Source organism: Rissa tridactyla, chromosome 4 (genome assembly GCF_028500815.1).
Source record: "Rissa tridactyla isolate bRisTri1 chromosome 4, bRisTri1.patW.cur.20221130, whole genome shotgun sequence".
Taxonomy (NCBI): domain Eukaryota; kingdom Metazoa; phylum Chordata; class Aves; order Charadriiformes; family Laridae; genus Rissa; species Rissa tridactyla.
Window position 1 is genome coordinate 42514878 of NC_071469.1, and position 27984 is coordinate 42542861.

The window sequence follows — 27984 nt, forward strand, 5'->3', positions numbered from 1 at the left end:
CCTCAAGCCCCGGAGATGTGCTTTGTTCACATACCTTCACAGCCTCAGTGAGCTGTGCCTTGTTATTGGAGCCATCTGTCAGTCCCTCCCTCACAACTCCCCCCCATACCTCTCACTGAAAAGCTGTGATTATACTCATCTGCAGTTCTGATTTTGACAGAATGATTTTTAATCGCATATGTTTTGATACTGTTGTGATGGTAACGATGCATGTAAAACTGATCTTTTGCTCAGCATTACTTTTGCAGACCAACAGTTGGGTGTTGATGCTGGCACTGCGTGGAGCTGCCAGCAAGTTCTGTTGTACAATGTCAGGTGTCACCGTATTAGCAAAATAAATAAATAAATAAACAGGAAAGAACAGGAAAAATTGTGTGGTAGAAGCGATGGCTCTGGCATTTGGCAAAGGCTGAGAAATGCATACTGACACATAATCCCTTTATTTTATCTCTTGTGTATTGTCCTGCATTCATAGAGTCGCAGTTGGAAGCTGCATCTCTAACTGGAGACTTTATTGCCAGTCTGGTGAATCTAGGTGAAAGTTTGGTTCTTTGCCAAATAAGCACATTTCCACTTGGGATAATCTGTCTCAAGGTAAATAAGGCATCAGGTGCAGTGAATCCCCACACTCACTCCTTTGTCGTCCATTCTTAGCTACAGAAGACCTTTGTTCTCTGTGCACCAACACTGCTTGCTACCACTTGCCGGGGGAATCAAGTTTTAATTTTTTTTATATTTTTTTTAATATTAAAAAAATATTAATTTGTTTTTTTAAAAAGCTAGTAATGCTGCAGATCAAGGAGAACAAACTGAACTGTAGTTGCGTTGGGGAAAGCACTGCTAATTTCCATGCATATTCTTAAGTACTTGATGTTCATACGCACATATTCTATTTAAAAATCAGTGTTTTTAGCAGTGCGGAATATTGCATAACCACAGGAGAGAAGATACATATAAAAAGTCACAACTCAGAGAGGCTCTTTAAAATACTGACCTTGGGCTCTGAGAAGGCACTTACCTGCCTGATGGGCTGTGTCTGAATACGCTCTAGACCTCCATAGTTATCTCCTGGGAAAAAATAAGTTTAACTGTCAAAGAGCACTCCTCTGAGCGTCCATGTAAGACAGCGATAAGAATTCCATACACTTTCATCAGGTTTAGTTTAATAAATATTCCTTTTGTACATCTATGCAGTTTCCACATTCACAGCCATCAATTTTTAAGGGAATATTGTGATTTCAACAGATTTTTGCTATCTCTTCAGTTAGAAAGTGTTTATTTAACTCACCTTAACTTTGACAGGAAATATGTGTACTAGTTGTGGAGAAAATGTGATCACTGTAGACTTTCGCTATTGTCCTGCCTTGCATAGAATACAATTTAAGGAAATGTGGATCTTCAGGTTTTTTTAATCTCTTGTCCACAAGCAACGTGCATGTAGAGATACAATGTCAATACACTGTGAAAAATGAATATTCTGCTGTTTTAATGCTCTGATACAGTGCTGTTGGACAATGGGGGCATGGTACCATTCAGGTTGTTCTAACAAAAGCCAGGGCGGTGGCTGCTGGTTTTTCATGAAGTCTTAATGATTTACGCCAGGCAGGAATTGGGCCCTCACTTACTCACCTGTCTTGTTGTAATATGTTTGTTTTTTTTTTTAATTTGGAATGAATTTTGTATTAGGTATCCAAAGTTTTTTGGCTAATGGTAGTCTTGGGAAAAAATGCAGTGTAAAATTAGGTTACGCATTTTCTTAGCTTGTTGCACTGCGTGTGCCCTTCAGTACATCGTTGTGTGCTGTATTGCAGAACCAACGTGCCATCTCCCAGCGGTATCAAAAGTACTGCCATCCTTCAGAGAAAGCCCCAGCGGAAGACTGATGAGACAGGATCCTGTGGTTCACTTGTCTCCAAATAAGCAGGGTCATGTAAGTTACCCTAAAAAAGGAATTAATTTAATGTTTCAATGCTTCATAAGCTCTTGATACCAAAAGTGTTGTTCAAAGTTATATTTAGAGTGTCAGTTAAGAAAGAAAAAACATCCTCAAGCCCTGTTCCTTACTAGAACATGGAGGAAGGAGTAGAGCAGACCTGTTATTTTCTGAATCCTACAGAAGCTAAGCACAGCCTACTGAAATATTTATTAGTTAATAAAAGTTTTGTTGCCAGTTGAACAGCAATGTCTTGTCTGTTGTCTTGTGATAAGTAGAGGATTTGTGGGAGTTTGCAGAACTATTCCTAGGCCTCACATGTGAGACTTAAAGTTTACTAATATATTTCTTAATGCAAGACTCGGAAAGCTGCTGCTTTAGAACAGAATAGTGATCTTGCTTTTGGTTTTGTATTTTCTCCACTTTCCTCATCTCGTGCAACTTCATTTCCATAACCTACCTTGCACAGTGTTGGAAGACTTTGTCTGAAAAGTCTGCTGGAATCCTGCTGGAAAAAAGTCTTTCTTGTTTTATTTCTGTTTAGTGGCTAAGTGGTAAATTCTGCTTTTCTGTCTTTGCAGAGTTAGATATTTACACCTTTTGGAGACTGTCGCTTCCTGATTTACAAACGGAGAGATAGATAAATGCAGTAATGGTCATAAATTCAAAATGTCTCGAAGATTATTTAAGTCACTAGACTCAAAACCCCCACCCTTTAAATTACCTAAAAAGCTGCATCACTTGTGTTTTTTTATTTATTTGTACAGTCAGCTAAAATACAGAGTTGTGTTGCATGATTATGCTGAAAGTATTAGTTGCATTTATTTAGGTGTGAGAAAGTCTTTAATTGGTTCCTGTTACTTGCTCCTGCTTACCAGCATTCTTCTTTCAATACAGTTGGCAGTGTTGCTTTTAGGATATTAATTCATAACAACACATCTTTATTATTTATTAAAAAAGAAAAAAGAAACACAAACCACACGCACACACCCCAAAAAATCCCGACACCACCACACCTGTCTTCGTATTTTTAGGAGCACAAACTAGTTTTTATATTTAGATTGTCCTGTTTTCCATGAAATGTATTTGACCGTATAATGATGTCATACATAACTCATTAGCTTGCGTGCAAAGTGCAGTGCTGGGATTATTAATGCTTGCGTTCTTCTCATTTAGTCATTGTTAAAGTCTTTATTATGTGGACAGATGGATGGGGGGGAGTGATGCAGTTCGTAATGAAGAGCACTAACTTTAATTGCAGATAACTATAAGTCCAGGTCAGCTTAATATTCCGCCTGTTTTTCTGTCAGTTCTTTCTTTAGTATAATAAGAAATGCAAATGCTGAAACTTCTTGCTCTCTGTCCACTGTACATCCACTGTCTGTTTTCCCTCTTTTCCAGTGAAAACAGAAACTATCTGATCTTTTATACTTGGCTGGGATCTCTGCCTGTGCCTGTTCAGTAAAACTCCAGGGGCAGACAAATAGGAAAGGTGGTTCTAAGTCTCCTTTCCATCCCTCCCCTTATTCCTGGGCCATCTGGTCACCAAACAAGGCCACTGTCTATGAAAAAACTGCTCTGGTTCTGATTATATAGGCGATCAGAGCGTAGATAAATTCTGTAGATGGAAACTAAAATTAAGGAATTCAGATGGATATAAATAGCCCAAAGGGAGGTGAGCTACTAAGCAATGATGAGTGTATGGCAAGACATTCTTCCTATAATGGGATATTCCACCGGTGTCCACTATGGAATTGAGGGCTTCCGGTTTCTTCATAACAGCTGTCTGTAACCGAGGACAGAACACACAAACCAGCCAGACGCTGGCATGCGCTGGTGGGACAACTTCAAAGCACTGCATTAAAGCTTCCTTTCTTGCAATTTTGCCTTTTGGAAAACCATTTCAGATTAGTTAAACGGCATTTCAGTGGTCATTTGCAAAGAACGCTCCTGCTAAGGAGGAAATACACCCTACTACAAAGGGGTGAGAAGAGCAGTGGTTATTTTGCCCTGCTTTAACCTTTTGATAGGTAATTGGATTATTAAAATAACATGTGCGCTTTCTGTGGATTAGTTATGTTTCATGTTATAAAACATTGGATTCTTAAAATCAGAATATTTTTAATTATAGTGGTTATAAACAAAGGCAAAGTCTACACAGTTCAGCCAATTTCATTGGACTGGGCTGAGCAGAATAATGTAAAGACAAAATACAAACAACTCAGGCTTTCCCTGAATACTTAAGACATGGCTTCTATATCCATATGAAAGATTTTTTTTTTTTATGTGCACCCAGAACAGAGCACATGCATTGTGTCGGAAAGAAATTTTTAGAGTTTATTACTCTCGTCAATGTACCTATCCAATACCTCAAGGGTAGAAGAGCTCCTTTTGTGCAGTGGTGACTTCTGTAATCGTTTATTTCCTTTTCTTTTTTATTGCCGTAATTCTGAAATAAACCTACAAGTGTTGGGTTTTTCTGATTGTTGTTGCTTCTGTAGTCTGACAGCCACTACTCCAGCCATTCCAGCAGCAATACTCTCTCCAGCAATGCCTCCAGTGCTCACAGTGATGAGAAATGGTACGACAGCGGAGAGCGCACCGAGTCAGAGCTGAACAGCTACAACTACCTTCAAGGGACTTCAGCCGACAGTGGCATAGATACCACTTCTTACGGACCTAGCCATGGCAGCACTGCCTCCCTGGGAGCAGCAACATCTCCCCGTACGGGGCTAACAAAGGAGAAGGTGGCACCCCTGTGGCACAGCTCCAGCGAAGTGGTCTCCATTGCAGACAGGACACTGGAAAAAGAGAGCCACATAGACCGAAAGACCGAGTCTTCACTGAGTCTGGATATTCACAGCAAGAGTCAACCAGCCTCCAATCCTCTAACGAGGGAGAATAGTGCTTATAGTCTTAGTGATGCCGTCTCGCATACAAGGTAATTTTCACCTCTTATGAGATTGAACCCTCCGCACTCGTTTTCCCATTCTCACTCTCTAGCCTATCAACAGTGAGAAACTGATGTTGAACAGAGGTTTCTACTTATGCTAACCAGTGTTTTGAAAGATCTCGCTGTGCAGAATGCTTGAAAATTAAGACCACCTTTAGTCTTCGCATCTGCTACTGCTTATGACAATAAAGAATGTCTTTGAGAGCATATTCCATACTGCTGCTACTAAACTAACATAAGACAGACAAGTCTGATGTGTTTATAAGGAATATATTGCAAAAACTGCGGTTCATATATGGATCAGAAAGGAGATGAGTTCATTTTATTAATGAACATAATATTTAATATGTGTGTGTTTAATATGAGGTTCTTTTTCAGTATGCGTTTCAGATGTTTTGCATTTTTTTCCCCAGTCTTTGTTTAGAAATCTGCCTGCAGTCAGTATGATCAAGGCTGAGAGCAAGTTGCTTGGAAGTCCTAGCGTGTAGATTTTAATCTCATTCTGCTGCAAGCTTGTTGGTATGACACATTGCAGTCACCTTCCCTTTCTCCCTCAGTTTTGCCACTTGTAAAATTGGCAATATCAAGTACATGTATAATGTGCTTGAACACCTCAGATGGAAGATACACACTTTACAATTTAATCAGAGCTGCAAGAGGCAGAAAATATTTTAGACCATTTTCCTAACCCATTTCCCAAGAAGTATTCAGTGCGCTTTTTGAAAAATACTCATATTGTATCACATTAGCAACAAGAAAAAACCACGGGTCTTTCAAGGAAGATGTGTGATCATCATAATTTGTTGGCCTTGCAGAGCCTGCGTGTTGCACTTTTATTTTTAAGGCACATCTGTTTTGAGTGTGCAGCTAAAATACCTACAGGCTGTAAGTCTGAAGCAATTTTTGTTAATTGTTTCGAGCAAAGCTACGTTCATACAAGGCTAGATGTTTATCAGACAGTTTTAACAACTCCTCATACAGTAGCTGCAAATAGGGGGTTGTCATAGAGACTCTAATGCAGTGAACGGTCTCCATGTACTTTGTCATGGTAATTTTGACTAAACAGTCTATCAATGCTGGTCCTGCTCTGTTTTTCTGCCTCTTGTGGTTGGCCATTTTTAGCACTAGAGCTCATGTTCAGTTGGTATAAATCCCAGCCAGGTCTTTGAGACTGGTGTTTCCAGTAGCTGTGCTTGCATGAAGGACTTGAGCAAGTCTGTAGAAAAAACTATGCGGAGGGATTTACTTAGATTTTGGGCAATGTTAGCATGTGCCCCTTTTTTGAAGGTAAAAATCTATATGGTGGTCATCTACAGTTTTATACCTTTAATTTTAAGACAAGTATGTTTATATGCATTTTTTTAACGTTCATTAGAATTTGCCATGTGCCCTGTGATACTTGTCTGAATGTAACTAGCAGTAGCGTTAAATGTGAGATTCTTGTACAAAATGCTGATTGTAATAAAGTTGTTAGTAGCATTTCCATTTGGAAGGATTTTTTCAGAAGTGACTTAAAGAAGCCTGGAAAATGTACATGTAACTCTTGGAAGCTTTATTGTAAAGGTGTGCCTAATGGCATCTTTGTACATCTGAGGTTCTGGTTTCCTCTTCTCTGGACACCCAATAGGGTTAGTTCAGTAGAAAAGCTGAGAAAATTTAATAGAAACCTGTCTTTGCAGGGCAGGCATACCCTGACAGCTCTCATCTTTGTCTTCCATGGATATACTTTTCAATTTGATTGCAAACTTAAGTCCAGGATGCTGTCTCATTGTTGATTATATGATAGCATTGTGTCTCCAAACATGGTATTTTCTCTGGTTGATTTGGACTAATTTATGTGATGATACTGAAATGATTCTCTAGTGGTTTTGGGGGGCTGTTACTGAAATTTCCAGATAAAGGTTCCCCAGGCTTTATGCTAGAGAAAAGCATTGGGTTCTTTTTTCCAGTTCCATTTAAAAATCAGATGTTAAGAACACAGCTCTTTGGAAAGAGGAGTAGTAGCAATTTGTAGAACACATGTAAGGGCATGATACTTGAGAAATACTGTGATCCTTGCACCCACATCATTTATTTTGGTGGAGAAAAAAACAGATTGACTTGTGTTCCTTCTTTATTATTTCTTATTTTTGAAAACTAGAACATGTGTTTCATGCCTCACAATAAAGCAAAGGCACAGTCTGGGCTAAAAAAGCTTTCATTTTGTTTCTCATGACATCCTCTGTTGGTGGTTGCGCGCTGAACAGCAGTGCGGGCCTGAGGAGACCCTGGCTCCAGCTGTTTGCTCCCAGCTCTCCCATAGCTCTTTCTATGGAGGCACAACAGCTTGGAGCTGGAGGCTTGTTGAACTGGCACTTCCAAAATGTAACCACAGCTGCCTGCATCAGGGAGGTGAAGGAGGGGAGGCTAAAGGATGATTCTGAACTGACTACTTTTCGTGAGAAATGAACAGCTTAATTGGTGTGTTTCTCTATCAGTTTCTAAATTGTTATCCGTTGTTGCTTCTCGCTTCTTTACCTTTTGCCTGTGGATGCCAGAATGTCTGTAATGTCTTTAGAGTCGAATTTCTGAGCAAGAAGAAAAGGAATTTGGCCCTAAAAAGAACTCGGTGACAAAAGAAAAGAAAATAACCACAAATTAGAGTGTTTGTGTCTGTAGAAGACAGGAGCGATAATTAGCGTTCAGATCATTTGATGGTGCATAAAAGAACTTGTACCTGAGAATTGGTGGCAAAATGTAAATTATAGTGATTAACTTTTACAGCAGAGCTTCTGGCTGGGTTTTATTTTTCTTCTCCACCCCCATTCCCAAAGTCCTTCCTGATGATTGTGCAGATTTCTCATAGCATCCCAGGAGAATTGCATTATGTAGGCCAGTAATTATACAGAATCATTATAGCTGAATGTCATTAAATGAAGCCATATGCGCTGATGGCATGAATTCCCTAGGAAAAAAAATTAAATCAAACTTTCATTTCCACCTAAACTACATGACTTCTTATGGTCCTCTTACCAAACTAAAAGGAAAATCATGACTATTTCTAAACAAGTATCTTTTTCATTACTTCTAATAATTTTAAGATACTTAAAATATTATTTCATGATTGTAGAATACTTTTATGAATGGCTCATCTGCAATTCTTGCAGATTGTCATGTAGTTTTTGGATTTTTCCTTAATCCTTGATGTCTCGATAATTGAGATGGGGAGGTGGGGGACCAACAGTGGCTATCTCTGTGTCCTGAGACTGAGGACTGAATTTCTTCCAGAAATAATCAAGCTAATCCAGGTGTCTGTTACAGCGTGGGGACTCCTCTGCATGCTTCCTGGTGTCGAAGACTCTTAATAACTTCCCATTACTACTACAGTGCTCCAGCTCCGATTTAGTTTTTCTAGACTTTATCTAAAGCCTTTCGCTCTCCAGATACGCTCTCAGTTAACAGGTGTGGCGGTGTCCCATTGCCCTGCCTGTCTTTACTTGTAGGGTGGAAAGCTTCAGTCGTATCCACAGGTCTGTGCATAGTTCCTGAAGCAGAGCATCCTCCCAAAATACTATATTGGAAAACCACAGCTCAAAACATGCAATGCACTTTAAAGAAAAGTGTATTTAAAACTGTATGCTAATTTTCTTGCTTATTTGCTGGGCTGCTCTTGGCATCTATTATATGATACATATTATAACAAATATTAAAATAATAATACTTAAAATACACAATGTGTATACACAATATTATATCTAATTATGTGTTATAATTATTTTAATATATACATATGTGTTTTATATATAGGTTTTATGTAGAGCATACTGAACATCATTTTTTACCCTGTTTGCCTAGTAATATTTAAGGATCAACACTACCGTCCTGTCTAGTTGTTGGTGGTTTTTATCATGAAATGTTTTCTCATAACTAGCACTTCCTTGAGAACTGCCAGATAGGTTAAAGAATTCTGAAACAAGATCAGAACTTCGCGTTTCTTACACTGAAGCAAAAGACTGCTCCACTTCTTGAGTGTATTTAGAAGGGGGCAAAAATGAAAAAGAAAATAAAGAAAAGCCCCATACATTTTCTTCAACAACGTGCATCTTCCCTAAATCTTGGCAGTTTAATTTTGTGGTGGTGATGCCTCACAGATGGGCTGGTTTACTCAGCATGTGTAGGAGTTTTCTTTTGGTATTGAAAAAGAAGGGAGAAGGGGGAATGAAGAGAAATTTACTGCCTCTCCCCCTAGCTCTTATTTTTCTCTGCTTTCTTGCCATAAATTATGTTTACTTATATCCGTTACGAGTGTTGTGATGTGCAGCGCCAAATACATGGGCTTGATAGACAGGAAAATCTCTTCCTATATTTTCCCGATCTGCCACCTTTTGTATAGGCCTTTCAAATGTACAGATGGAGGGAAGAAAAAAAAAATAATTCTATGATACAAAATCTGTATTATTGTCATTTGATCTGCATACGTATGGGGAGATGCATCTTGCCCCTGATGTGAGGGACTTCCCAGCCACCTCCATGTACATTAGATGGGAGCGTGGGCTGCAGCAGCCGGTGCTGTTTGAGGTGGGGAGACCACAGTCCACTGGGACTCCTCATTAAATCCACAGCACTTTACTGTTGGGACTCATGGTGCTTAACTTGAGCCATATGAAAATGAAACGTAGTTAAAGGTGACTTTTTAGACGCCATCTGTTGTCAATAGAGAGTGAGGAGTAATTCCAAAGCATTAATTCTTCCTGTGTATCTGAGACACCTAATTTTAGATGAGGAGAATCACCTCCTAAGGATATTTCTCTATTGACTACAGCAGGAGCCAGACTAGTGGCATAGATTAGATAACTGACTGCTATAAGGCTAAATGTAGGTGAGACTATTTTCCCAGGTAGCAACATAAATTTAACCTTAAATTCTTTTTTGTGTTTCAGTAAGAGAGAGAGATGTGAAAAAGCATTGTTTAATCAAGATATGAAAAGAGTGGGGAAGAATTTTCGGTTAAGCTAAGAAAGAAAAATGACTTTATTCAGCCTTCCAGCTAATTTTTATTTCTCAGTCAGAAACCGTTCTTTACCGCGGGGCCATCTGTTTCAAATTCCTTCCTTGCAGTGTTGGATATGGGGATGAAAATGTGGCTAAGTTGTATAGAGAGCTGATAGAAAACTGGTCTCCAAATATAAAATGCTATTTCAGTAATAAGGCAGTACACAAAGTTTTCCTATAGCTCTACTAAGAAATGCCTGACCTTTTAAGGTTGTTATAGTAAATATTGTCTTAAGCCCTAGTGCTCCTGGTGTTATGCAAGATGCGTCAGTTTTGAATATCAGCATAACTGAAGAGTAGCTCCCATCTAAAGCCACACTCCATCTTCCAACAATAACCTGCACTTGGTCAGCCCAACTCTTTTTTCTGTCTAGACGAATTGTGATATATGTTAGAGGCCTGCTCAGACTTCTCAATTTAAGAGTCTTTTTTTTTTGGTTTTTTGGTTTTTTTGGTTTTTTTTCAAATGGTAACTGCTTTCCAGTCAAAATCCAGGAAGCCCTCTTTTGAAAGATGTGTGGGTTTCTTCTTTGGTTTGTTCTGGGGTCTTAAAGAGATGTTTCCTGTTGCTTAAGTTCCTTCAGAATATGTTTTCTTCCACAGCCAGGAATTCCAGCAACAAATTGGACTTGGGTTCTTTTTGCTAATTCAGCTACAATCTCTTGTGTTATTTTTAAGGTGCCTAATGACAGTGAACCCTAGATTTCCCATTTGTGAAGGGAAACAAGGGGTCGGTGGTATATTGCATCCTTAAAGTTGCTTACAAAATTTTTCATTACTATGTGAGATGTTTTGAATGAAACATTGGTGGAAGGCCCTTTAAGAAGAGCAGACTGATTTTGCTACTCTACCCATGATTGAGTACTGCATCCAATTCTGGAGCCCCTACTACAAGAAAGATATGGACGTGCTGGAACGTGTCCAGAGAAGGGCCACGAGGATGATCAGAGGGCTGGAGCACCTCTGCTATGAGGACAGACTGAGAGAGCTGGGCTTGTACAGTCTGGAAAAAAGAAGGCTCCGAGGAGACATTATAGTGGCCTACCAGTATCTTAAGGGGGCCTGCAAGGAAACTGGTGAAGGGACTTTTTAACATGTCGGGCAATGGCAGGACTAGAGGGAATGGATTAAAACTAGAGATGGGTCGATTCAGACTGGATGTTAGGAAGAAGTTCTTCACCATGAGGGTGGTGAGACACTGGCACAGGTTGCCCAGAGAGGTGGTGGAAGCCCCATCCCTGGAAGTGTTCAAGGCCAGGCTGGATGGGTCTCTGAGCAACTTGATCTAGTGGGAGGTGTCCCTGCCCATGGCAGGGGGGTTGGAACTAGATGATCTTTAAGGTCCCTTCCAACCCTAACAATTCTGTGATTCTATGATAAGAGTAACATCTTGTGCCCAGAGTTCTGCTTTAAAAATCAAGGTGCATATATACACATTTGAGGCAAATTTTGTCTTTATTATGTTTTTCTCCTAGTACCATGAGCTCACGACATTCTGCCAGCCCAGTTGTTTTCACCAGTGCCAGAAGCTCACCTAAAGAGGAGCTTCATTCTGCTACTTCTCCCCAGCTCGCACCTTCTTTCTCCTCCTCCTCTTCCTCCTCATCTGGTCCTAGGACTTTCTACCCTCGCCAGGGTGCTACTAGCAAGTATCTGATCGGATGGAAAAAGCCAGAAGGGACAATAAACTCAGTGGGGTTTATGGATTCAAGAAAGTAAGACTGTTTTTTGGTTCTCTTTTTTGATTATTTGCTTTAATTGTAAAGAAGCATTGGTATCTGTGACACTTCTCTGTATAGAAGAGCTCAAGTCCATTTAATCGAACGCTTAGTCTTCTGTAGAACTTAATCTGTAATCTAGAGTTCTGCAGTTAGGCTTAAATATTTGATAGTTAGCTAATCTCGTTCCCTGTTAAGTTGTAAAAAAATTTTTTTTTATATCATTTCTAGAGAGCTGTATGGATTTCAGTCCTATTAAAACTTATCTTTCCTTGGGACTTCTTAAAGGGTACTCCAATTGCTATTTGAGCAAATATTAAAAATCCTCTTAACGTAGAGCCTGAGTTTTCCTTAAGCCTGTCATACATGCAGTAGTGCCGAGCGTGCTGTGCATTAGCTCTTTGGCACTCCCATGTCGCCTTGTTAAGATTGTTGCCAGTATCCAGTCTAACTGGCTTAAAGCAAGCCAAGATCTCTCTCCGTTACAATATGCAACCATCTCCTTCGGAAGAGAAATTGAGAAACAGCTTACTAGCGAAAGTATTGTTCCTTTTAAGTCTAGTATGACTTGGAAAGCAAGTGGTTCAGAAAACCCATTTCAAAGTAATTTATTCAACCCTTCTTGACTCTTACTGGGTCAAGCACAGTAGCCCTAGATGATGCCAATAACTGGCTGTCAAAAGGAGATGGTGAATCTTTGTGATAACTGCATTTATAGAAAGCTAGTTAAAAGATTAAAGAAACTTAGGGATTTGCTGCTTTTGGGCTCATTGAAGACATTTATATTTTTTAGTTTTGTACAAAATACACAATATTTTAATAAATTCAGTCCCTTATTGGGAAAATCTATTATGATAACCTTTAAGTGTATTGCTAGTTGATGTTTTTAAACAAGTTTATTGCTTCAACAGGTATTCATTAAGATGAGGCTCTGCTGTATTAGTGAAACTCCTTCCCTCCTCCATGCCCCCTACCTAGGTTTTTTCTTTGGAAATCTTGAGGGTGCTATAATTCTTGTTTCATTCATGCCTCCTGCCCCAGGGCTTTGAGACCTGAATGTGTCTGTTCCATTTCATTTAAGACGTCACCAGAGTGATGGCAATGAAATGGCCCACCCTCGGCTGCGTGCTTCAGCAAGAGATTTACGAGCATCACCCAAACGAGCATCCAAGTCCACTGTTGAAGAAGAGCTGAAGAAATTGATAGATCTTGATAGCCCAACACCTGAGTCCCAGAAGAATTTTAAGGTATGTTAAAGAGAGAGTCTGTCATCTGGCTATCTCTTGTCACAGTTAAGTGAAATCTGGGAATACCTGAAGAGCATTGCACAGGTCCTCTTCTGATGCAAGTCATAGTTCTGTTGTTACAACATAGAAATGTGTAAAGCTACACTTTGTAAGAATGTGATGATTCAGTTCATTGCTGCCTAGGCATATCAACTAATACAGCAAATGCTTCACAATTTGGAAGAGGCTGAAAGCCATGAAGCTCAGATTTCTGTGTAGAAAATGCTGAGTGCTTTCAAAGCAGTCAAAGCTGAAGCGTTCATTCATACAGAGCTTACTCGGTTGGACTTTGCCTTGGACTCGAAGAGTTTCTCAGATAGGATCTTTTCTATTCTCACCCATAACAGGAAAATAGAATGCAAGGCATTCCCTGAATTTTCATTACAGACAAAAGGTCATCCATTTGTCACAGACTTACCTACCACAGAAATACATTTGGAGAACAGTTCCATTATTACAGTCACTGAAATATTATCACAGTTTTTTGTGCAAATTTAAGACTAGTATGTCAACTTGCAAAGAATATTTAGGACTTCTGGCTCATGGAAAATCCTGTAGTGTTGTCTTACGGATTTGAATTGTTCTCTGATTGCACCACAAGGCAATGACTTGTTGACAGTATTCAAACTCCTTGCAAAAAGCACACTTTTATGCCTCTAATCCTGTTACTATGCAAGGACCAAGAATGCTCCCTAAACTTCAGCAAATATTTATACAGAATATATAGTTAGAAACATTTCCTGATGTGTTTCAAAATGTGTATAATAACAGAAAAGTGCATATATTAATTTTAAAAAGCCATCATTTTGAAGAAAACTTCTTCCTTTCTGCAGTTTCCACGTATAGTCAATGTTTAACAGCTCAGGCTCATCACCTAGAGCCCAAACGGTTTCCACAGCAACCATGCAGAAGAGAGAGCTGCAACTTCTTTCTTTGCTTGTAAAAACCCAAAGTGGCTTGTTAAAACTTGTAAGTGCTAGGTTCCATACACAGATTATTTCAGATGTTACCTTTGAGGATGGAGAAAAGAAAAAAACCTTGCCAGTGGCGAGATACCTTTTTCTTAGGTTTGTGGTAGTTCTGAGTGGAGTGGGACATGGGCAACATGAGCGTCTCCTGTTCGTTGTTTTGAGCAAGGGGATTGTTCTCATTCCAAGAAATTCCATTCTGTTCAGAGGTGACCTGAAGACTGTGAGAAGTGTCTGTGTATGTTGTTTTTCTGCTTTGGGGGTTAGTGAATCAATTCTTACCCTGATCTTTATTTCCTCGTGACTGCAACAAGTATGTTAACTCAGGTTACACTTTTGTTAAATTTCAGCAAGTTAATAACATTCTCTCACACGAATAAATTAAATCTTTTCCATTTTAAAAGTAACTGTAATTTCTGCCCACTGCATGATTTATCTTCCAAAAAAAGTTGCTCTTATGGCATAAATTTTTTCGACAGTTAAAAAAGAAAAAAAAAGAAAAAGAATTATAATGTCCTTCATTAGTTCACTGTACAAAGACCAAAAATCATCCTCCTTCCTGTCTGTTGGCTGCCAAAGGCTTTGTTTGCTGGTAGAGTTTGTTCTAGGCTGTGATTTTGTGTGTCTTGTGCATCTTTTTATTATCTTCCTAGCCTTGCTTATCTCCTTACCTACTACTTATGCATTATGTCTTCTCAGACAAGTCACCCTTCTTTTTCTCTTCCCTCTGCTCTATCACCATTGTGTTGCCTCTATTCTGACTCCATCAGATGGTCATATCTGTGCAGCCTTTTAATCTCAACGTCTGATATTAACCGGTGGTTCCAGCTCCTAATTCTTTAACACTAAGTGAACTATACCACCCTTGAGTAAATGCTGCTCGACGTAGCAGCTCTTTCTTTTCATTTGCCACTTCAGGACGGGTACTGGGAGATTTCACTGGATCAGAACATGAACCTGCTGATAGAGCTTTTAGATTTCAGGGAAAAAAAGCAGCTTGATTTTCAATGTATCATAGTGACAGCTGTGTATCAGAAGTTGTCATTTTTTAGTGTTAACTGTATATGCAAGGTTCATACTGTCATGGTCGTGTCCTGCGGGAGGCAACGCAGAAGGGAGGATTTGATGAAATAGAAAGTTGGCGTGGGACATGGCTTCTCTTTCCTTCCTTGTCTTTTGATGATAGCAGGTTTTTGGAAGTAATCTTAATTGTTTCTGATCCTTAATCATACAACCAAAACATGCAGCAGTCTTTTAATATTATTAAAATTTGTAACATTTTGGCAAAAGAAATGTCAGATTGTCTTCAACTGTACAGTACCAATAGACCCTCCTCCATGTTCTTCTCCCACCTTATAGCGTGGGATTCTGATCACAGGAATAGAGTACCGTCTGTTTACCTCTTTCTGAAAAGAAAGAACTATTTTTATGTGCAAATCGGCAACTCTCTATAATGTTTAATCGCTCTTCCTGGAAATCATATTATCTCCTTTTTTGTTTAAACTTGCCACCAGAGTAAATGAAGGCAGCGAGGTCTTCCTTTCTGTTTGCCATTTTTCCATGACAGCCTCTGGACCAGATTTCAACGAAACCATAAAGAAATGTTATGTCTTGGAGATAGTTATGTTGCTACACGTTTCATGAAAATCAGTGGCTCTGCTGATGGGAATGGTTATGTGTTCTTTGATAGCAGCTCACTGTCACTGGCCAGAGTACGTAACTCCAGGCTAACCACAGCATTCCTTTCTCCTTTGTGGAGCATGGAGGAAGCTGGGATGATGGTGGGGGTAAGGCACAAGTTCTCTTACTCATGGGACTTATTTAGTTAATTTTGATTCAAATTCTTCTGAAGAATCAAAGCGGTGGTGAGTGTTCCTAGTTGTTCAGTAATATGAGGCTTCTGATTAGTTGGCATTTGCTGGTGTTCTGCCTGCAGGAAGGCAGCCTCCCCCAGGCACGAGGGAGAGCACTGGTTTATGCTGCGTTCAGTCTGTTTCTGTAAACATTATCTCTGCTACACGTCAGCTTTAGAACCCATACGGCTGCCTGAGGTTTCCACTTCAGGAGAAGTTTGAAGGGTTTTTAAAAAGTAGAATGTGAGATAGGCTAAAAACGACCTATATATGTTATTTAGTTATAATTTACTTCAAAGCCGATTCCTTTACTTCTTTTTCCTATCCACTCTGAAAAAAATACTATGTTAACACTTACTTTCTTATGTAAAAAAACAAAAAGTTTTAAAAAGTGATTTCAACATAGACTGCAGAAGTTTCTTTATTGATTTCTTTTTTTCTCATTTCTTTTTATTTGTTTTTATGAATGTATAGTCACACACTCTGTCCTGTCAGTCTCCCTTTCCCAGCACTCCTACCACAAGGCGTGCCTTGCAAAGGACTTTGTCAGATGAGAGTATTTACAGTGGTCAAAGGGACCACTTCTTCACCTCGCGGGCCTCGCTCTTGGACCAAGCCATGCCAAATGATGTCCTATTCACCAGCACATACCCTTCTCTCCCAAAGTCGCTGCCGTTACGGAGACCATCGTATACTTTGGGAATGAAATCACTACATGGTAAGTGGATTTCCCATTTTTTCTTCCTTTCAAAGGAATCCTTTGTGAATCATGTCAAGGGATAATGTTTATTACAGCAATTAGTACTTCCATCTTGATTTTGCTAAAATAAGGAGAGTCAAGTCAAATGCCTGAAAATATAAAATAGGATGGGAATTTTTTTTCCTCGCTTCAGTGGGTATAAGACTACATGACTGGTCATGCAGTTACCTTGTGGAGGGAGCATAAAAATTTGCCTCATTGGCTGTAAGTTTTCACCATGTCTTCCAGGAGTCATTTGGACCAATGGGCAAATAATGTGTGCCTGGTTATCCACCAGTGACAACTTCAGATGTTGGTTCCTTTAGTGTGGGATTATGGGAACAAAATACTATTAGGAAAAGAACAATATAAAAATGGATAAATACTAGTGGACATTCGGACGTACTGCTTTTATTGCACCAACTGTTCTTAAATTCACGCCCTTACCCTATTCATTTTACAGGACTCGAGTTACTTATTTTAGGCACACATCAACAGCTACCAAGAAAAAGTTACTTGGTAAACTGCTGTCAAGAAGGCGCTCAGCTTTCCCCCATTAGTTAACTGAAAAGTCTCAGTAGGATTATCTGATAGGTTGTGTGTTGCTGCTTGTGAATGTCTCAGTTGGTGAGAAAGGGAATTTTCACAGGTTCCTGCTGTACCTCATAACGAAATGTGTACTAAATGTGTTTTCCAGAAATAGAGCCAGATCTCACAGTGTAGGATTCTGCAATGTTTGCTGAAGTAGTACATATCTGCTCTGATTTATTCATGTTTTAGTATGTTTCAAGAGGAAAACACAAGACTATCAATAGATTCAACTCACTATAGTGGGTCCTAAGCACGGTCTGTATTTAGATACACAAGATACATTTGACAGTGAAGGCTGCTGAAGAAATCTATTTTAAATTCTTTTCATCTGTCTGTGATCACCAGGCATCAGTTTTCCGTGTTGAACCTGACATTTTCATGAGCTGTTGTTTCTGCATAACATCTTTCTTGCATAAGAGTTAGGAAACTGAGCTCTCTTCACTTCTGGTTTTTATATGAACTAAAATAACTTTGAGTCTTGGTTACCCTTCTTAACTGGCTGGTGGATTTGGCTTCTGAGGGCTTGGGGTCAGAAAATTAATGATGCCATCTGAGTAGAAGTGGAAAGCAGCACTTGGTCTCTTTTTGTTTAGATGCCTGTATTTTTCCAAAAGAAAACCACAAAACCTTTCACTCTCATGGTCTTTTCCACACCAAACCAATTACTTCTGCTAGCACATAAGCTTTCTACATTTGTCAACAAAATAAGATTTTTCCATTGCCTACAAAATGTAGGACTTGCATCATTATAGGACCAGCTATTTGAGTGACACTTGAATTGTCCCCCACACACACTTGCCTTTGCTGAGAGAAGGATTAAATAGAGTTGGCTATTTAATATCACAAGTACTTGTTGGCTTCCAGCTATTCAAAATTCTTTTAATTCAAAGATCTTAGTAATAAAGAACAGCCATTCCAGAGCACCTTCATTTGTGTTGAAGAGGGAAAACAAAGAACTAAAAATGTTATTTACTCATCTGTCTTAATTAACAATCGAACTCACACTTTTAAAACAAGACATTTTTCAAATGGTTAATTTTTTCTTCTAATTCTGTGTATCTCTTCACTAATTATAAATATTTTCATGTTAAGAACTTCCCAAATAACTGCCCTCTTCTGGGGAGATAATACAAGAATCCTCAGTGTTAGTACTGAGCTGAACTTGCATTTATAAAATGTACAGAGCCAGACAAATGTACGCACAGAGAGAGAAAAAAAAATTTAAGATTTTTGAGCAAAGAAGTGAATGCAGTGTAGCATTTCTGGTCATTGTTTCCCAGGCAGCAATATTATTTAGCTGAATTTATTAAAAAGTTATATTAGTTATTGAAGTTCCATTTTTATTACACTGTTGGGGAGGGGGGACACAAAAATAAACAATACAGCTAGTGGCATTTGTCTTCCAATGGGCTTGTATCCTGCCCACCACACTGTATTTCTGTTCTCTGTGGTCCAAATGGACTCTTTCCTATACTCTTCTCTCTGCAGCTTCTTCCCAGGTGCCCAGTCCATCTTCTCACCCCTACAGCTCTGTTGTTCTAATACCACCTACAAATTTTTCAAAACTTTCTTTACGCCCTGACAAGAGGGCATGAGGAAGAAAGTTGTTGCTGCTTCTGTGCTTACACATGTGCTGACTGATGAGGCATTGCACATTTTTTGATTGTCCGGCCAGTAAACTGAAATAAAGTAGATAATTGCTGCTTCACAATCTTTCCCTCATTAGTGGCAATAATTCAGGTGTTTCCCTTTGCTAGGCATCAGTTTGCACAAAAATTACAGGGCCTTTACACCCTTCTTTCAAGCTTGCCAGTGTTTTTTCCATAGCAGGCCATGTACCAACTTAAGGGTGGGTGTGGGTAGTATTTTTCAGTAAAGATCACGAGGTTTCGCTAAACTGCTGAGATGTGCAATGCTTTGGAAGTCATTTTAAGGGTTTTCTTGTTCTGATTCATCTTGGAAGGCCTAAGTCTGCTCCCATTGGTTTATGAGGTTGTAAAGAGAGGAGGGAAAAAAAAACTACAGTTTTTGTATTTTTATAGGAGCAAATAGGTGCCAGGGAGCGTAGAAGCTGCAGAGCTCCAAAGTGTTTTCAGCTTGTGCAGAGGCAGAAATTGCTGGGTAGAAGAGTACCAGTGCTGGCGGCAGGCAGAGATTGGCTTTTGATGTGCTAAGCTGCAAAGATTCAGGCAGGTTAGGAGGGAGCCGAACGTCCTGGTGAGGAGCACTGTTTCAGAAAACTGGCTTGTAACATGCTGTATCTGGTCAGCTACAGTTGATCAAACATTCTACTGAGACCTGGTTCCAAAAGTGCTATCCTAGAAAAATCTGAAATAGGGATGCATTTAGCATTAGGAAGGGAATTTGGGAGTTTTTTTAATGAAGTTCATAATTTGTTCTGTGTTACTCTAGGAGAGTTTTCTGCTTCAGACAGCTCCCTCACAGATATCCAGGAGCAAAGACGGCAGCCTATGCCAGACCCTGGTCTTATGCCATTGCCTGATTCTGCCTCTGATCTGGACTGGTCAAACTTGGTAGATGCTGCCAAAGCCTTTGAAGGTAAGCTTTCAGAATATAATACTTAGAAAAGATGGTCTTTGTGCATGCTTCATTAAGGAATGGGGGGGTTGGTTTTGGTTTTGTTTTTAATATTGACTTTTGCTTTTGCTGTTACTGTTTCTACTTAGTCTGAAGCTTAAGCTCATTTAAAATAGCAACTCAGTTCATAACAGCCTAAAACTTTGTATGTAATACTCAGATACCATTTCTTCTTCATACTGGAATCCCTCTGTGCTACGGTTTTGCCAAATCTCTGTGAAACTGGCTAGTTTTCATTTCATGCAGAGCAGTTGCAGACATCACAGCTAGAGTGGAAAGACATCTGGCACGGAAGTGCAAAAGTAAAGTCAAATAGCAGGGGAAAAGCCTACGAGCACACTAATGATTGCTTGCTTACTGCACTAGCAAGAAGTTTCTGCAGTGCAGCTGAAGTGCGCTGCCAAGGTAATTTGGGAAATATGCCTTGTTGGCATACCCTTTTCCATTGCCATTCTTCCCTTTGCATACTCTGAATACATAGACTTGCACCTAAGTGTCGTTTCATCCTACGGCACTTTCCATCTCCTTGACACTTAGTAAACTGAAGAGAACTGTAAGCTGCCTAGATGTATTTGAATTTAAAATTAAATACGCTTCAGCCCAAAGGGAGTTTACCTTACAGTCACTATAATCTGATGGAAAAGTCTTCTAAGTGCATTAAGCAGAAGTGCCTTTTCCTAATCTCTGCATAAACGCTGTCCCACCTTCATCAAAGTGTTTTGGCTGATCCTGAATCTTTTAGACGTTATTCTGCATGGTTGGAGAAGGCTGTGAAGTAACTTGCTTTCTTGGCTGTTCTCTGGTAGTAGCCATATACATCATTAAGACAGCGCACGTCAAAGCTGGAGTTCAAGATGTACATGTGTGCTCTGCTCTATTGCCATAGGAGTTGTAGGATCAGCATGTCTCATATTTCTGCTGTGCAGTCTTGGGAAAGAGTATTTGAAGCAAGTCTTATCCTCAAGAGGAGATGAATTGGTAGTGATGGTTTTTTCACCACCACATAGGGATGAAACCCAGATTTTAATGCGTTTCGCTGTGGTCGGCAATTTCTATTTAAAAGATCCCCTTTTTTGGTTAGATTTATTTGGCTGTCCTCATTAACCTGAATCTCTCGCTTTTGTAGACGCCAAACTCACTTGTATTTCTCTCTAGAAGTGTGAACAGAGTCAGTGTGGTGAAGGTAACAAACTGGCAGGTCAGATGAAGAAAAGCTGGGGTAATGTGCTGGGCTGACACCTTCACCGCACTGCTGTTATACTAGGATTTGACTTGGAGAGGGAACAGCTGTCAGATGTCAGTATAATCCCAGTCTCTAGTCTCTGCCAGGTGCCAGTAGGGATTGACAAGTACCAGGCAGCCTAAATTCTGATTTGTGATTCTGGACACCTCTGTTCTACGTCGTTGGCTGGCATCTTCAGCACAAGCCCACAAAGTTACAGATAGTGATATCCGTGGTCAGGTGAAACAAAAGCTGCTTGGATCTCTGAGCTACACCAACCTTCAGTATTTTCATTCAAAGGAAAAAAAAAAAGAGAAGCCGGAAAAATTCCATCAAATACCAAGGCATGTTAATTTCAGCCTTGTTGAAAGCAAAGAATAAAAATTTACCAAGCAGAAAAAAACAATACTGTTCTATTTCCAGCAAGAGGCCAGCAGCTGCTGTGGGAGAGTTTATTAAACTAAAAAGCGTTTATGTTAGTGTTTGTACTAGGAAACTCCAGAGGTAGGGATGGTGGGTAGTTTACAGTCACAACTCATGTGATAGCGATTTAGAGATGTGTTAAAACAGATGAGCAGTTGTTACAGGCCAAAAAAGTATAGACAAAAGGCAGCAAAGAGGTTTCATGTTTCAATCTGAAAACATTGTTTAAGGCATAAGGAAAAAATTTTGGGTACTGAAAAATTACATTGGTCATTTTACTGGCCGCCTGTAAATTGCGCACAGTGAGCTCTTCTTTCCTCAAAAGGGATCCTTTATGAAGTGAAGGAAGCTAAATATAGTTACTGAGTTATTGAGTAGTGTCATTCAGTTGTGCTCAGGAAGTTCTGCACAGCTCTTCTTGTTCCAGCTTGGCTTCTTGCCTTTCTTGGAACTGGCCTTGGGTGGACTCTGCGAGCGCTGCTGGGGTATCTCTGCTTTGCACTCCCTAGCATCTCCCTCCGGGAGAGCTGCTTAGCCTGAGGGTGATGCACGATCTGCGTGAGCTTCCACTGCTGTGCCAGAGCTAGCGCTCGCTTGTTGAATCCCATACAGTGAAGAACCTGGCACAAACACTTGCAAATGCCAGTTTGCTCATGTCAAGTGGATGTTGGTATGTCATATCATCATCTTCTCTTGCTTGAGACAGACTTCTTAGATTGCTTTGAGATCCTGCAGTGTAGCTGTTGCGCTGTGCATGAACAGATGATCATTACTGCTGCCATTGTTTTTCTCTATATGTTTGCTTTCTCAGTTCAGCGAGCTTCATTCTTTGCTGCTGCTGATGAAAATCACAGACCTGTGAGCGTTGCCTCCAGTAGTGACCAGGCTGAGGACCAGCTTACTGCACAGATAAAGCCTTATACAGGGTAAGTAGATACACCAGATACCCAGGCTTCCTCTGCTACAAACTGAGGAAAAGAGTAGGAGTATCTTTATTTGGAAGCCATCTTCAGGCTTCACAGAACTCTTCATAAGTTCTCATGAAGATGGTGGTGGGTAGTGAAAATAGAAGAATTGTAAGTACAGTTGAACCTTTTTGCAGGTCCGTTATTGTCTGAGATGTTCCCGAATGCTTCCAAAGCAATGGTAATTCAAAGCACATATGACGAGTAGAAGTAGAGAGAAGTCATGTGATGGGATGGCCCCAGTTAATCATGAGTTAAATTTGTTCTGTTGATTAATGTGCTGCATGTGTCCCATGTACTCTTTGTCAGGTTCTTTTTGTTCATTTTGTGAATTCTTAGTGTACCTGAGTGCATACCTACATAAAGCCGCTTGGTAGAGTCAAGGCTGTTAGCTGCCCTCTGTGAAGACAGTAAATCATATTCTTGTTTCCTGCTTTCAACAGTAAAGAATCTCCTCCAACTCTCGCCTCTAAAGTGGACCAACTGGAAGGTTTGCTGAAGATGCTGCAAGAGGATTTAAGGAAGGTAAACATTTCATCTACGGAAAATCTGTAAGATACATATTTAGTGCTGATAGGTGATGCTAATAACTGTGGAATCCTGCTTTGCTGTGTCTGAGCCTGTGACAGTCTCGTCCTTGTATAAGACGACAACATTTCTTTACTACTTTTCTCAGGCCATACTTCTCATTATTGCAAGGTTAGGGTGGAGTGTCTAAAGTAGCAGGCATCTGATTCCTGTGCTTAAATTCGGAGGGTGATTTGGAGTACCTCCGCTCCTAATTCAGGTGACACTGCAGAAGGCTTGAAGTTAGTCTGTGTAAATATATCCTGCTGATGTTGAAAAGTGAAAGTATTATCTAAACATATAATTTCTACTGTGGAAACTTCCTGTATTGTCTTACTGCCTGCTTTGGTCCAAGAAGGATCTACTGTGGTCAGATAAAAAGTCTCTTAGCTGGGGAAGTATTTGCAGGAGTATTTCCTATCCCTTATTTAGTTGACCATCAGCAGTTGTACATACAAAACACGGCATGCCCAATTTTATTTCACCACTTGGGGACCCAGCTTCTGTATTAGAATGTAATATAGAGAAGTCATGCTCATTCAAGCAAGAAGTGAGGAATGAAATGTCACAGATGTCCCTTATATATAAAAACCATGTGTTACCGCACAAAAAATCCATATAAAAAATGAGACTCATGCTCTCTTAAGCGACTCTTGCCTCTCTATATAGGTAGGAAGCATGACCTAAAATTTCCACTAAGATCTGTATTTTTCCTCATGCCTAAGGAAAAAGAGGACAAGGCCAGTCTTCAGGCTGAAGTGCAACATTTGCGGGAAGACAACTTGAGGTTACAGGAGGAATCCCAGAATGCAACCGAGAAACTGAAGAAATTCACCGAATGGGTTTTCAACACAATTGATATGAACTGACAACAGCGTACGGGGCAGGAAACTATCTGTTATGAATATTATTACTGGGACTTAAGCTTTAATGCCACCTTAATCATGACATGTGAAAGTATAGTCAGAGCACTTCTCTGTCCTTCATCCTCCAGTAACCCTTTTTTGCATCTCTGCGCGCACTCAGAACAATTGCAGATCAACAATCAGTGTCTGCCTTTTGTAGAAAAAAACAAAGTAAATAATTTTAAAAAGGTAAAATAAAAGTTTAACTGCTAAAATGTGAATGTCTATTTTTTGCACATTGTCTCTTTATCTGTTATGTACAAAATGATTTGGAGGCGGGATCAGGCTTGCTGTTCCATCTGCCTCTGTTTCCATTAACTCCTTTCTCTCTGTTTCAGGTAATCTGCTTTTCCTTGCAGCTTTGGCAAATATTATGACATCTAGAAATTTAGAAAGAAATGTTTATTTTACTGCTCTTCTTACATTGTTTTCTGAAGTATGCCACAGACAAGGGGATGTAATGCAATGTTTTAGGTGTCTCCTTAGCAAATTGCGCTTGATTGCTAGTGCTACCTTCCCATACTTTACAGAGAACGCGTGTCCATCGTGTATGGTACAGTACAACCAGCGTCATAACATTCGGAGAGAGACTAGAGACGGGAGCCATGGGTGAGGCATATTATCACACATCTATTGCATTAGCATTTCTGGTAGCCTTTGTTTCCCGTGGAAACAATGGCTGCAAGTAACTTTACAAACAGCAAAACTAGGCATGCTGCAGTTCATACTGTATCAGGCAGGCTGAGAGATACTGAGTACTGTTGCTGTACCGCTTAAGTATAGTCCCCTTCCCTTCCAGGGGAATCCGGTACTTGCATATGTGTAGAAGACTTAGGCTGAAGTTGTAAAGAGATTAAGATTTCTTTCCCCTGACTTGTTTCCATGAAGCCCCACATAAACCATCTCCATGCACCTGCCCTCCCATTCTATTTCTCTGGACTTCTCAAATCACAACAGATTTGAGAAATGTTTATTCAGCTTGTGTTTTATTACACGAGAGGTCTTATAAAATCTTTACTACGGTAGGCAGAGGAATATGTGAAGGTGAATTAGAGAAGTATATTTTTCAAAGTACTGGGATAGGATTGGAGCTCTGAAATCCCCAATCCCCAGTGAAAATGTCTAGCATGAGATTTCCCAAACTGCCTCATGCCAGGAAAGTTAATTTCTTGTTCTTTGAAGGAACAGCTAACTTGCCACAATGTGTTACCTCTCCAGAAAATACCTTTTGGGTGTTCAGAATACGACTTTCAAGCAGCGCAGTCTGCACAGGCATTGAACTGTGCAGCATGCTGAGAAACCTTTTCTACTCCCTTCTGAGGATACAGTCACCACCCTAATTAATATTGCCTTGCATAAAGTGCAGTATATTTAGGGGTTAATTTCAAGAGCGTCCACTCCCTCCCCTTTACCACATTCTCCAATAGACAGATTAAAATCATCGGGCATAGTCTTGTCATGGAAACTTCCATGCTCTTTTCAAATCCTTTTTTCATGCTCTTTAATCTTGCTCCACGCAAGTACACACTACACTTCAACCTCAAACTTCATTTGTGATGCTAATCCCCATGGAGTTCTTCTCTAATGTTTTGTCATGGAAATGGATCTCTTTGGAACTATTTCTGGAGTGCTTTTGTAAAGGTTTAGAATGTCTTGGGTTTTTTAATGACTTGTATGAAGGAGATTTATATAATGCCTGATATTATTTGTAAATGGGAAATATTGCTAACATCTCTGAGCATCCTGAAGTCTTGCTTTTATTCTCTTTTATTTTTAAGTTTGGTTTTTATTTTATTTCAAAAAATATTTTGGGACTTGGGGCAGACTATTTATTAGAGTTTTGCAACAGAGTTCTTCTTGTATGATGCCACTGAAGGCTACTTGTAAAATTCTGACAATAAAACTCATTTTAAAGGCTCTTCTAAACCGTTTTCTTCTGATTTTGTTGGGTTTGTTGTTTAAGACTTTCCAGAATGTACATTTCTTTCTGCTTTCTTCTTCTACCACTTTTCTCAGTGCTTGGCGAAAGAAGAGTTTTGTTCTCTATCAGTTTTCTACTTTTTATCCCTTTGAAGGCCGTTACTCGGTATGTTTGCACGCCCTTCATCCCGTGTCTTTTTACTTCTGTTACTGCACAAATGTATTTTCTTCCTCCATTTACAAGGTTTTGCTACCTTTAACAGTGACTCTGAGCTTCACCAGACTGATACAGTAACAGAGGGGTAGTGCTTTGTTTATTATTTACCAGGAAAAATTGAAGCTGATTTAGGTCAAACCCAACCTTGCCGGCACATCTGCCCAAGAGTACACATAGCTTTCAGCATCCCAGAGCCAAACCTGTGAGCATGCAACAATAGGAGTTCAGTTTGTTTTGTTTTCCAGATCTCCTCCGTTGACTTGGGATATGACCGTGGACATGTTTTGAACAGAGCTTTTTTTGGCCCAGTGGATCACCGTTCTGCATGGCTCAAAAACATGGAACTAGGTTGGTCTGCAGGAAAGCATCTTCCAGGTTCACCGCATGGGTCCTTAAAAGGCACTTGGGGAAAGAAAATCTGTCTCTTTCTATCGGTGTAGTACTCGACCAAGAGAGCTCTGACGCAGCAAGAGCAAATAGAAGCATCTGATTGAAAAATAGGGGTTGAATCTTGGAAAGAAAACTAGATGCTGTCTTACCATTTGTAATTGGACACTGGTAATTGAGTTGAAGCAGAAAGTTTCCTGCTGGTCAAGGAGCTGCCCTGCCCACACCCATAATGAATTGATGCCAGAGGTTCCCACACTCCACCATGCACACGTGGTCAGCCTAGACCAGGGCAAGATCTAACTTGCAGGCATCTCCTCACAGCCTGAGTAGTTACTGGCCTAAGCAGAAGGCGGGTGGCTGTGGGAGGAGCGTGGGTAACAGGGGCTGCCTTCCCATTTCACCCATTTCTCCCAAGCAAGTGATGTTTTATATTCCCAGAAACAGATTTGTATTCCTTGTCTACGTTTTCTTCCTTTTGTGGGAAAGGTCCCCATGAATGAGGCACAACTTGGGAGGGTTGTCTTGTCTGTTTTTAAAACCTTTATGTAATTCTTGTTTCCTAGTGCCGCCTTCTGGGTAGACAGTTAACAAATCCTGTTTTAAAGCAGTCGGCTGTCTCCTAGCAGACACTTCAGTATGGTGTTAGTCCTGTATGTGCGCAACTTGCTTTGCTGCAAGACAGCAGGGGAACAGGGGCGGTTGCTGTTAACGACCTGGTATGGCAGCCAGAACTGTCCCTCCTCCACTGCTACAGCTGGAGCAGACACATGGGCTTTGCTGAAACAGTTACTAATGGACAGGAGGTGGGCAATGAGATGATAAGGCTTGTACAGATGCCCTCACCTCTTCCTGAGATTAGTTGTGGTGAGCAAATCTTGGCTATGCTGTTTGAGGTAATGCTGGAAGAGAAAAAAGCTTCTAGAAGTACTTCCTTCAGAGCTCTGCAGTAAGAGCCCATTCCACTAGTAGAGGCTTCAGCTTCAGCTGGGCGTGAGGGGAGCGAGGCTGAGGAGTTTGTGCGTTGGGACTTGTTGGAGGCCAAGGTGTGGATTTGGAGCCCCATTTCCCCAAGGCAGGTGGTGGCTGATGGCAGCTACCTACACTGCCCTTCTGTGTTAAAGACTGGCTGCAGCCACTGGCTGGGAAAGGCAGACCCCGTGTTCCACTGCCACAGTCTGGGGGGGTCGTGCTCAGCTGTGGGGAGACCCAGCTGGCTGCCAGGGGCCCTTGGGGGTTTTGCCCCACTTGGTATGCAAGGTCACAGCAGGCAAGTGCCTCTCTCTGGCTTCTCCTGCACTTGCATGGACCTGTCTCCCTCCAGGTGATTTCAGTGTGTCACAGCCAGCTTGTGTTTCTCCCACATGTTTGGTGTCTGAATGATTTAAAGTGGGCTGGGCTGTTTGTGGCACAGCGAAGTGGCCAACTCGAGTCAGAGCTCCTGCAGGGAGTAAAACTGAGGTGCTGCAGCAAGCTGCATGGCCTTCCCATACCTCAGGGCTGGGGGCTACAGAATTTGTGATCTATCACAAGGTAACTCAGGTTGGAAGGATCCTCAGGAAGTCTCGAGTTCTCCAGCCTCTCAACAAAAGCAGGATCAGCTCTGAGGTCAGACCAGGTTGCTCAGGACTTTATCCAGTTGGGTCTTGATAAAAACCCTCCAAGGATGGAGTCTGGGCAATGCATGACTGTCATCAGGAAAAAGTTT

The 27984-nt window shown here is 40.5% G+C and overlaps 1 protein-coding gene across 18 annotated transcripts in view; it reads left to right on the forward strand.

The window, feature by feature from the left end:
• SIPA1L1 (signal induced proliferation associated 1 like 1) overlaps positions 1-25669 on the forward strand; it is a 219345-nt gene extending 193676 nt beyond the window's left edge. For 16 of the 18 annotated variants that reach the window (XM_054197962.1, XM_054197973.1, XM_054197972.1 and 13 more), the window contains 9 exons: positions 1812-1930; positions 4435-4874; positions 11393-11632; positions 12717-12882; positions 16217-16460; positions 19485-19631; positions 22127-22241; positions 22724-22805; positions 23573-25669. In XM_054197962.1, the coding sequence (XP_054053937.1) occupies positions 1812-1930; positions 4435-4874; positions 11393-11632; positions 12717-12882; positions 16217-16460; positions 19485-19631; positions 22127-22241; positions 22724-22805; positions 23573-23716 (1697 nt within the window). In that variant the 3' untranslated portion in view covers positions 23717-25669. The remainder of the gene's footprint in view (positions 1-1811; positions 1931-4434; positions 4875-11392; positions 11633-12716; positions 12883-16216; positions 16461-19484; positions 19632-22126; positions 22242-22723; positions 22806-23572) is intronic. The other 2 variants (XM_054197978.1, XM_054197979.1) reach the window with 2 other exon arrangements.
• Positions 25670-27984: the final 2315 nt, after the last annotated feature.